This window comes from Herpailurus yagouaroundi, unplaced genomic scaffold (assembly GCF_014898765.1).
Source record: "Herpailurus yagouaroundi ecotype Mexico unplaced genomic scaffold, PumYag 28, whole genome shotgun sequence".
NCBI classification, from domain to species: Eukaryota; Metazoa; Chordata; class Mammalia; order Carnivora; family Felidae; genus Herpailurus; species Herpailurus yagouaroundi.
In genome coordinates, this window is record NW_024412376.1 from 84,795,159 (window position 1) to 84,807,389 (window position 12,231).

The 12,231-nt window shown below is 36.0% G+C and overlaps 1 protein-coding gene across 5 annotated transcripts in view; it reads left to right on the forward strand.

Annotated features, from left to right (window-relative positions):
* Positions 1-10,023, forward strand: part of TRMT10A (tRNA methyltransferase 10A) — a 22,172-nt gene extending 12,149 nt beyond the window's left edge. For all 5 annotated transcript variants that reach the window (XM_040477677.1, XM_040477713.1, XM_040477693.1 and 2 more), the window contains 4 exons: positions 2,937-3,011; positions 4,925-5,074; positions 6,966-7,071; positions 8,300-10,023. In XM_040477677.1, the coding sequence (XP_040333611.1) occupies positions 2,937-3,011; positions 4,925-5,074; positions 6,966-7,071; positions 8,300-8,568 (600 nt within the window). In that variant the 3' untranslated portion in view covers positions 8,569-10,023. The remainder of the gene's footprint in view (positions 1-2,936; positions 3,012-4,924; positions 5,075-6,965; positions 7,072-8,299) is intronic.
* Positions 10,024-12,231: the final 2,208 nt, after the last annotated feature.

Sequence of the window (12,231 nt, forward strand, 5' to 3'; positions counted from 1 at the left end):
TTGGTGAATTTAGTCCATTTACATTCAGCGTTATTATAGAAAGATACGGGTTTAGAGTCATTGTGATGTCCGTAGGTTTCATGCTTGTAGCAATGTCTCTGGTACTTTGTCTCACAGGATCCCCCTTAGGATCTCTTGTAGGGCTGGTTTAGTGGTGACGAATTCCTTCAGTTTTTGTTTGTTTGGGAAGACCTTTATCTCTCCTTCTATTCTAAATGACAGACTTGCTGGATAAAGGATTCTCAGCTGCATATTTTTTCTGTTCATCACATTGAAGATCTCCTGCCATTCCTTTCTGGCCTGCCAAGTTTCAGTAGAGAGATCAGTCATGAGTCTTATAGGTCTCCCTTTATATGTTAGAGCACGTTTATCTCTAGCTGCTTTCAGAATTTTCTCTTTATCCTTGTATTTTGCCAGTTTCACTATGATAATGTCGTGCAGAAGATCGATTCAAGTTACGTCTGAAGGGAGTTCTCTGTGCCTCTTGGATTTCAATGCCTTTTTCCTTCCCTAGATCCAGGAAGTTCTCAGCTATGATTTCTTCAAGTACACCTTCACCACCTTTCCCTCTCTCTTCCTCCTCTGGAATACCAATTATGCGTAGATTATTTCTCTTTAGTGCATCACTTAGTTCTCTAATTTTCCCCTCATACTCCTGGATTTTTTTTATCTCTTTTTCAGCTTCTTCTTTTTCCATAATTTATCTTCTAGTTCACCTATTCTCTCTTCTGCCTCTTCAATCCGAGCCGTGGTTGTCTCCATTTTATTTTGCAGCTCATTAATAGCATTTTTTAGCTCCTCCTGGCTGTTCCTTAGTCCCTTGATCTCTGTAGCAATAGATTCTCTGCTGTCCTTTATACTGTTTTCAAGCCCAGCAATTAATTTTATGACTATTATTCTAAATTCACTTTCTGTTATATTGTTTAAATCATTTTTGATCAGTTCGTTAGCTGTTGATATTTCCTGGACGTTTTTCTGAGGTGACTCTTCTGTTTCGTCATTTTGGATAGTCCCTGGAGTGGTGCGGGACTGCGGGGCACTTACCCTGTGCTGTCTTGAATAACTTGCATTGGTGGGCGGGGCCGCAGTCAGACCTGATGTCTGCCCCCAGCCCACCGCTGGGGCCACAGTCAGCCTGGTGTGTGACTTCTCTTCCCCTCTCCTAGGGGTGGGATTCTCTGTGGGGTGGGGTGGCCCGTCTGGGCTACTTGCACACTGCCAGGCTTGTGGTGCTGGGGATCTGGCGTATTAGCTGGGGTGGATCGGAAGGTGCACTGGGGTGGGAGGAGCAGGCTCAGCTTGCTTTTCCTTTGGAGATCCACTTCGGGAGGGGCCCTGCGGCACCGGGAGGGAGTCAGATCCACCGGAGGGAGGGATCCGCAGAATCACAGCATTGGGTGTTTGCGCGGTACAAGCAAGTTCCCTGGCAGGAACTGGTTCCCTTTGGGATTTTGGCTGGGGGATGGGTGAGGGAGATGGTGCTGGCGAGCGCTTTGTTCCCTGCCAAGCTGAGCTCTGTTGTCTGGGGCTCAACAACTCTCCCTCCCGTTGTCCTCAAGCCCTCCCATTCTCCGAACAGAGCTGTTAGGTTATAACCTTCCAGATGTCAAGTCCCGCTTGCTGTCAGAACACACTCGGTCCGGCCCCTCTGCTTTTGCAAGCCAGACTCAGGGGGGTTCTGCTTGGCCGGCAGGCTGCCCCTCTGCCTCGGCTCCCTCCCGCCAGTCCGTGGAGTGCGCACCGCCTCTCCGCCCTTCCTACCCTCTTCCGTGGGCCTCTCGTCTGCGCTTGGCTCTGGAGACTCCGTTCTGCTAGCCTTCTGGCGGTTTTCTGGGTTATTTAGGCTGGTGTAGGTGGAATCTAAGTGATCAGCAGGACGCGCGGTGAGCCCAGCATCCTCCTTGGCTGCCATCTTCCCAGGATACCTCCAGTTTCCTTTTATAACTTACCTGGGAAAAGGCATAGATAATCCCAATTGCCTTTTCAAAAAATCTTACAGATACTTTTCATTAGAGAACAAAATGCCTATTTGAAATGTTTTAATTTTTTACAAAACTAAAATAGTTTAAACATTTTTCCACACATCAGTCTTAGTCACACGATGCATAGTGATGGTGTTTTCTACACATTGACCTCATTCCTGTGTAGTTGAACATCTTCATTAAAGGATATATATTTTTTTTTCATACCTGTTTCTCCACTCTCAATCCCTTCCCTCTCAGGAAGTGAGGGAACTGCCCGGTTTGATGTGTACCATGGTACCTGTTGGGGAAGTTGCTTCTACCTAAAGGATTTTGAGTCAGTGATTGTTTTGAAAGGTACTTCCTTAGGCTAATTGGCTTCTCTTAAGAGTAGATAGGGTCTTTTTCTTACCCTATCTACTCTTGATTTGAATTCCAGGTGACCTAAATATTAACACTGGCTCACTGATGTTAAGAACCAGAAACTCTTAATCTATTTTTGGTTAGATATTTGCTTTCTATCAAGTGATAGTGTTTTTATATTTTTACATTTTATACTTTTCTCACCCTTGGTTAGACTTGAAATAGGTGTCAGTGTTTAGAATCAAAGGGAAATTATGAAGACTTTGGACTCATGAAAAAAACAGTGGTGGCAAAAGAAAGTGAATGAAAACTTGACATGGGAACAGGGAGTTTGCAGAAAAGTGATCATTAAGGGAGAGTCCAAAGATAGCAGTTGGAAAATGGGACAAAAATGTAGGTGGAATACTTAAAGTAGTGGGTTATGAGAAACATAAAACATGTCACTTGTAGCAGACATTTATTCTCATATGTTTAAAGCATGTCACGAGCTTATTTTTTTTCTAGAATGAATATATTTTATGTTTCATCGATGATCAGATTGGTATAGAAGAGAAATAATTATTGGACTTAATAGTCATTTGCTCTTTCTTTCTGTGTCTACCAATCTATCAGTTTTACTTGACAAGCCATGGAGGCCAGTTGAAAAAGAACATGGATGAAAATGACAAAGGATGGGTCAACTGGAAGGTGATTAAAATAGAGTAACATAATTCTAAGTATTTTTATGCTTAAAGGTCTAAATTTTTACCTAAATTCTACATAATATCAGCAAATATAGGAGTCAACAAGTCTCCAAAAGCTGTATATCACTGTTTCTAAGTCTAATGTTACTAATGAGAGAAGCTAAAGAAACTGAAATGCCTGTTCGTATCTGTTCTCATTAAATCTCACTTATTTTACCGCCAACTTTAAAACAAATTTTTAAAGCAGGAAGAATTTTAAAGGTCATTGTACAATCTCTACCTAGCAAACTGGCTATACATTATTTATGAGTGAAGTAACTTTAAAATTTGGGAATGTACTTGTATTCTGTTTTTTCTAACTCTGTGCCATCCCATATGGTGTTCACCATCCACATGTGGATATTGAGCTCTTGAAATGTGACTGGTCTGAATTGAGATGTACTGTAAATGTGAAATATACATTGGATTTAAAAGGCAGTACAAAAAAGAGAATTAAAATACCTGCTCAAAATTGAAAAAGTATATATATATATGTATATATATATTTATATCTCGAAGCAATAACATTGGATATATTATGTTAGGTGCAATGTATTAAAATTAATTTCACCTATTTTTGTTTTTTTTAATGTGGCTACTAGAAGATTTAAAATTACATATGTGGCTCAAATTTGTTTTTCTATTGGACTAAAGCAATCTCATCTGCAAAGATGACTAATAGATTGGCTTTAGTACCAATCCCTGAGGAACCTTACCCTATTCAGAGAAGTACTAGGTTATTCCTATTTTTTTTTCTTTCTCAAAACCAGTTTTTACTGTGAAAAACTTTCCCTCTCACACTCACTGATCCCATAATGACTATTTATTTTGATAATAGCCTATAGTGTAAAACATTTTCAGAAGTTTTCCTAAGTTTTAAAGTACAATATATTTACCAAGTTTTATTATATTCATGCCTATTTTCCTAAGAAATAAGATAATTGAAATAGGCATACTTTCACTTATTTTGTGGCTTGCTAAGTTTATTATATACACCATCGGTTTTCTAGAGACTTGGGAGATCACTGGTCTCTACTGAGGTCTCTCTAGGGGCCCTTATTAAGCATAGCGATCAAATTTATAATACCATTTTCCAGAAAAGTGGCTATTTATTACCTAGCAGGATATAAATTTTAGGTGAGACATCTCCTTCATTTTTTCTTTAAAAATAATTTCTTTAAAAATTTCAAAATGCCATCTGCATCTGAATTTGGTGATGCATCATCCCTTGTTCCATGAATGTAGTTCGCAATGTAGTTCGAATGTAGTTGACTGCCAACTGTAGTGCAGTCTTGTACTTCTGACCTGATAATTTTGGTGAAGAAGATTTCTACTATGTATCTTTGTAGAAACAGATGCATGGAATTTATTAAATCTATTAGCCATTTCCTTTTGATGATTCATGCAGATGGAGAGGAAGTAATTGGAAAAGGCATTTTTTGGTTGGAGAACAGGCTGAGCAGATATGTGACCAAAAAAATGCATTTGTTTTTTTGGAACAGAAATAAATTGAGAAAGCTAGGTTAGTGCCATATTCAGGAAAGCATCACTAGGTAAAGGGATTTAAGTTTTATCCTATAGGTAAAGATAAAACATTGAAAGTAGGGTTTTTAGGAAGTGAGTCTGCCATCACTCACTTATGGAAGTGAATCAGAGGGATCTGAAGCTAGAGACAGGGAACAGTGGGAGCCACCTTAAATAATTGAGATGTAAGGTGGTAAGGAATGGAAGTGATAGGTTTCCAATAATACATTGTAAAATATTGTTTTATACTTCATATGCTTTTGGGTGACTTTGTCTAAGGAAAAGAAAATAATCTCTTTCAGCCCATTTTCACAAAATCCTATTAATTAATATCTTTATCCTTATGTCTTAAAGGATATCCACATCAAACCAGAGCATTATAGTGAATTTATAAAGAAAGAAGACCTAATTTATCTTACATCAGACTCACCTAATGTACTGAAGGAATTAGATGAATCAAAGGCCTATGTGATTGGAGGGTTAGTAGATCACAACCATCACAAGGTACTGTTAAGTTTTTATTTTTGTGTTTGCTTATACTTAAAATTGATACACCAATTCTTGATAGTAACAATAGTACTGATGATAAGTGATCATTATTGACTGCCTACTGTATATTTCAGTCGTCTTTCGCAAAGAAATCATTTCACATATATGACTAGTTTGTTTAATCCTCCCTACAACACAGTGAGGTCAGTGCTATTCTCTACATTTTACAGATAAGGAACTGGAGGCACAGAGAAACTAAGTCTAAAATCAATAGTAGGTGATAAAGCAGATATTTGAAACCAGACAGATTGTTCCAGAGCCCACATGCTTAAACAATGTGTTGTATTGATAGTAGATGCTGCTACTGATCAATTTCTAGGCCACTGGTAAAATTTATAACAATTTACACCAAAATGTATACCAGAATGGTAATACGAGTTTTTTAATATATAATTTTAACGGGCTGTGTTTTCTTTTCTCTTATATTTGTACTTTTGTCTCTTCCACCACCTCCTTACCCTCATTTGGATGAAAAATTAGAAATATACTTTCTAAAAGAAAACATCATGTTGTACTTTGCCAGCTACTTTGCTGCATGCTAAATTCAGCCCATCTCCAGAAAAGACATGTTCACCAAGTGTCAGGTGAAATACTGTCAGCAGGATAATATGAAGTAATTCATCATTCTTCTCTAGTATCACTCTGAGGTAGAACTGTCTGCAACGTTGGAATAGTTTGTATCATCTTGTCCAGTATGGTAGCTATGTGGCTGTTGAGCAGAGAGCCTGTGCGTAGAATGATTGAGAAACTAATCGATTTAAACTTAAGTAGTCACAGTTGTGGCCACAGCAGGGCAGTGCAGCTCTATAGCATTACAGGGAGTTTTTATCAGAATGATCTTTAGCTTTTTAAATTTTTTTCTTAGTGGAAAAATTCCATTTTGTTATTTGTGTACAACCATATTTTTTTCTTTGATGTTGTATGTTTCTCTGAACTACAATGATTTTGTTTTAAAAAACACCTACCTCAGGTGCTTTTATTTGTCCCAAAATATGCAAACTACTGGTTAAAATATTTAGCTCTTCTTTCTCCTGTACTTTTGGCTACTTGAGTTCTGTTTAGAACCAAGCTTTTAAGGATTTTAATTTTGAGGAGAAAATTTATATTCAACATTTTTTTAATTGATAGGAAAAGTAAAATTTATAGGCAATTAAAATTTTTTTTCCATTCAGGTTTTCATTTACTTTGTCTTTACCATTTGTACCTCTTCCTTTTTTTAAGTTTACTTATTTGTTTTGAGAGAGATACATAGTGGCAGAGGGGCAGAGAGAGGAGAGAGAATCCCACAAACCTGGGGCTCGAACTCACAAACCTGTAGGTCATGATGTAAGCTGAAATGAAGAGTCGGATGCTTAATCAGCTGAGCCACCCAGGTGCCCCACCGTTTGTGCCCCTTTATGTTATGTAATTGAAACAAAGTTTTATGTTTATATCTTTTACATTCACAAAGTGATGGTGCTTCTCTAGGAATTCAATTTGAGTATTTTAAACTGAGAAAAAGGCAGTGTGGAATAGTGAAAAGCTATTTGAGTCAGAAAGCATGAGCCAGGTCTTCCTATGGTTCTGCCACTGAGGAACTTTGTGATGGGCAGGGAATATAATATCTTTGGTTTTCTCATTTGTAAAGTGGTTAAAGCAAATGCCCTAAACATTCCTATTATACTTATTGTCAAAAGAACATTTCCAAATTAGAAGCTAAACACACACACACACACACACACACACACACACACACTTCATCAAATAATGTTCACTGAAGTCTTTTCTAAAAAGTACTTATTTTGTTGTAGACTTTAAGTTATAATAATCTAATGTTCTAGTCCAAGTTATAGTGTCTTTGTTTTAGGGACTCACATATAAACAAGCATCAGATCATGGAATTGATCATGCACAGCTCCCCCTTGGAAATTTTGTGAAGATGAATAGTAGAAAAGTTTTGGCAATTAATCATGGTAAGCTATAAGGGAATTATGAAAATATACCTGAGTAAACAATGTGAAGAATAACATTACCTCTGGATGAGTAGAAAATATACACCTTGCTAGAGACAAAATTGTAAAATGTAATCATTTATAATTTGTTTGAATATAGAAATAATACATGCATATTATAGAACTGAATTAATATGCATTCATATGGAAATGTAGAAAACTAGAAAGAAAAATAAGCTAGAATTTCTCTACCCAGAGATACTTAGTATTAACTTTTTGGTGTATTTCCTTCCAGTTCTTTTCCTATGCGTATATAATATTTATTACATAATTGGATTTTTACTCTGTTGCATAAAATGCTATAAATTTGGGGTGTTCCCCCCCACACACATTTATATTTTTCTATGTCATTGAATCATTGTTCATGTCTATGTAATATTCTGTCATCTGAATATACAATAATGTAACTATTCTATTGTTGATTTTTTTTTTTCTTTTTTCCTTTTGTAAATAACATTATAGTAGTCTCGGACCTGAGTCGTTGCCTGGAGTTTTGCTTTTTAAGCTTTGTTTAGTAGAGATTTTTGTTAGTACACAACTACTTACCAGGCTCTTTTTATGTGCTAAACACTTTGTCTATAGCAGGCTCTAGGGAATTATAGAAATGATTCACGCCTTATTGATTCAAGGAATGAACTTCTTCTAAGACCTTTGATAGATAGTAGAAATTACTTTTCCATAAAGTAATGCAAATTAAGACCTTCAGCAATATATTAAAGTAAGAGTACCTTGAAGACAGTATTTATATTCTTTACCTTTAATGTGAAATTTTAAAAAAAGGCAAGAAAAAAAGAAAGCAAGTAAGGTGCTCCCCAGAGTGACTGTAGGAAAGACAGAAGAAATTTAGATTAATGCTGACCTTTTCTCGTTGTTGTTTTAGTTTTTATGTTAGTACATAAAGGATAAAGAAGTGAAAGGGATTAAGAAGAATAGGAAGGAAATGAAAATGGCTCCTGCCTATTGATTATAATTGACGAAAGATAATGGTAAATCTTTGAGTGTTCATGAACTGAATTAATGAAAAGCGAAAGAAGAGCTAACAGGCCTGAGAGACTTGGCAAGGAAGTGATACCAACAAAGTAGTTATTAGGACATTTTAATATTCTTAACACAAAAGCAATGTATTTAAAATACAGTATGCAACATTGTGATGCACCTAAGAAACGTATGGAGTTTGTGTTTGTTGCAGTGTTTGAGATTATTCTGGAATATCTGGAAACCAGAGACTGGCAAGAAGCATTTTTTACTATCTTACCCCAACGGAAAGGAGCTGTTCCCACAGACAAAGCCTGTGCAAGTTCTTCTCATGACAAGAATTCTGCCAGTGTTGAAGGTGGATTAGACAGTGATTCTAGTGACGAGGAAAATAGCAGAAATGAACTAGATTCACAATATGAAGAAGAAAAGCAGGATAAAGAAAATAGCAGTGAATCTACAGTAAACTCTATACCACACTAATGTCATCTGTCGTGTTTTGTTTTGTTTTGTTTTGTTTTTTTAGTTTAAGGAAAACTTAGGAAAAAATGAGGTGCTTCATAGAATACTGTAATTGGAAGAAAATTTTATTTCCTCTTATTTCTGTTGTGACTTTTTAAAACGTTCTTTAGAGCTAAATGATGAAAAGCCCTTATAAGAAAGCATTTTTTGTTTTTGCATAAAATTTAAATGTTTAATTTTTAAAATAGTTTTCTAAGCCTCAAATAACAGTTTCTTGAGAATTTTACTTTTTTGGTAAACCTTCATTCTCTTTTATTTACTGGATTATATTCTTTAGAATGTGCCTTCAAACCTTTCAGTTTTTTTTATGTTTATATCAAGTGTCTCTCTGATTTATTGTCTACTTATTTGTGGAGATAGATATTTATAAATCTCCTGTAAATCTACCAAAATGTTCTAAATGGGAGGTTACCTCCTATTTGCAGCTTTTTTATTCAGTTACTTCAAAGTTACTTCAAAAATAACTCCGTTACTTCAAAGGAATACAGTGATTTTAGGAAGAACTATTAGATTGATAAACTCAACAGTTTATTTCTTTTGCACTATGGAGTTCCTCCGCTATGATGCCTTTTTGTGGCTCTGAAGCAATCACTAAAGAATTAAGAATCTCTTTAATATGTTTTCTTAATTTCAATAATGGTGGTAAATTAGTTCAATTGAAAATTTTAATTTTTCAGGCTAGATTATTTTAAAAGGCTGTTGAGTCTCAATTTTGTTTTATATTTAAAAGGAAACAGCTCTTAGTTATCCTTCCCTTCTATATGTACTTTTATTAAATAAAATATTTGTTGTTCTTAAAGTGAAACAAGTTAACTTTATATGTGCATCTGTCTACTAGCATATAATATGCAATCTAATGTAACTGTATGTTTCTACATATAAGCATGTATGAAAAAAATATATAATTGTATGTATATGTATCTGTCCACAATCATGTATGATTCTTAGTTATTAATGATAACAGGACTGAGTTGCCAAATATCCATATTAATTGCATGAATGGTTGTGTTGAACACTAAGAATTTGGATTTTAGAAAGTACAAAAAATCTGTAACTAAAAATTTGTATGAGGATATTGGCAAGGGAAGATGGGACTATAAGGAGATGTTTTGTTTTCTACCAGCAAATGTAGAGCAGTTATTTTCAAAGTAGTGATTTTTCTTCGTCACAGCTTAAGTAAGATTTTGGAAGCCTTCACTGAGTTTGGATAAATTAAGTTTCTGTTCTTTTCACCCATTGGCATCTTAAATTACATACACATTTGGTAGAAAGTTCATTGGATTTAGTATCGATGTTCACTGTCTCTTACTTTTGGTTGCTTTAGTTTAGTAATCTGTTGTAGTCATCCATTTAAAATAAGATCTGTGAGCAAGGTATGTAAATAAAGAAAACCCCCTACTAGTCTAGAAGAGCAAAGCTATGTCTTAAGTTGTATTTTTCAAAGCCTCATATTCCTGAGTAAATATGGTTTAGTAGCATGAAATCCATTTGACTCTTGAAAAGCGTGGGGGTTAGGGGCACCAACCCCCTCACACAGTTGAAAATCCATGTATAACTTTGCCCCAAAACTTAATAACCTACCGTTGACTAGAAGTCTCACTGATAACAAAGAGTGTATTAACACATATTCTATATATGTATTTTATACTATATTCTTACAATATAGTGAGCTAGAGAAAAGGAAATGTTAAAGTCATAAGAGAAAACACATTTACAGTACTGTCCTATATCAAAAAAAATTCACATATAAATGGACCCATGCAGTTCAAACCCATGTTGTTCAAGGGTCAACTGTATTATGCCTTTTACTTAAATTATTTGATATGGAATGGGGCACAGGTTAATTCTGAAAGGGGAAAAATCCCTGCAGGCACTATATAACAATCTTCAGTAATTATGAAAGGCCTGTATTAGTTTCCTAGGGCTGCCATAACAAATTATCACAAACCGAGCGCCTCAAGACACAGACACTCTTCTCTTACAATTACGGAGGCGAAAACCGTAGAATCGAGATGGGTCCCTATAGCTTCCCTCTGGAGGCTATAGGGAAGAATTGTTCCTAGCCTCCTCTTGGCTTTTGGTGGTTCCCAGCAATCTTTACTGTTCTTACAGCTGCATCACTCCAGTATCTGCTTTGTCATCACATGGCTTCTAGCCTCAGTCTTCTTTACCTGTGTCTGTATCCCTCTTTATAAGGATACAAATCATTGGATTAGTGTTTGTTGTAATCCAATATGACCTCATATTAACTTGATTACATTTGCAAAGAACCTATTTCCAAATAAGGTCACACCCACAGGTACAAGATACTAGGACTTGAACATATGTTCAATGTTCACACGTTCAACATATGTTCATATGTAGGCACAATTCTATCCTTACAAGTCCCTATCAGGCTGTTGATGACAAGAAGGAGATAAAACCTTCTATTTAAAAAGGGTAAGATTACAATTAGAAATAAGTAATTGCTGAGATATTTAAAAGTCTTTTTTAAAATAATAGTAATCTCTTTTCTTATTTTAATGTATTATTTTCTCTCAACATTGTTTTGGTTTATGAAGGTGCTTTATTTAAAACTTCGGTAATATTGAAGTCACCTGTATTGGAAAATAATAAGGGTGGGGAAGATATGTCTCCTAAAATAATAAAATTTTCTCTCGCTTCTTTAAAAACCCTGCCGTATTAGTAAATCAAGCTCATTCTTGAAGGAGCGTTCTTCAGATTGATTCTCCAGAAATCAGTGTGTTGCCATCTTGGAGCATTTGAAAATACTTCAGATTGGAAAAGAAAAAAGGAAGCAATTCTGAAGAAATGTTAAGGTGAATGAACAATGATGAGACTCATCAATTACTACCAATTACAAAGGAAAGTGAAAGATCATTTCATGTTATAGATAGGGACACAGATGATACAGTTTAAAAGGCAAGAATTGTCCATGGAGCACTGAGAACATGTACAGACAATAGTTGTAAAGAAAATTTAAAAGACAAAAGGGAAAGAGATTAAATGACAGCAGTAGCCTATGGTGCTCATTAAACTTTGATCTCAGTTGACCTAGAGATGTTTATCTGTTCTTTTTTTTTTAAGTTTTTTCTTAATGCTTTAATTTATTTTTGAGACAAAACAGAGCATGAGCGGGGGAGGGGGAGAGAGAGAGGGAGACACAGAATCTGAAGCAGGCTCCGGGCTCTGAACTGACAGCACAGAGCCCAACGCGGGGCTCGAACTCACGGACCATGAGATCATGACCTGAGCCGAAGTTGGACGCCCAACCGACTGCGCCACCCAGGCGCCCCTATCTGTTTTTCTGCCTCCTAGCCAGACACATAGAGTAGGCATTTCGTAAACATGAAGGGGAGAACCAGCGTCAGAATGAAGAGATAATGCAATTAGTAGGAAGAGTAGGCTTAAATTTTGGCACTGCCACCTGTTGTGACTTTGGGCAACTTAACGAGCCTTCATAGTCCTTGTGTCCTCATTCGTGAAACAGGAGTTTTATTCCTTTTATCCTGTTTCTTAGGGTTGAGCAATCAATTGTTTGAAACCAAGCAGCAGTTAATTTCATAATCTTTCTCATATTGACATTTCTTCATTACTTTCCTTGTTTCCCTTGGTTTTCATTCT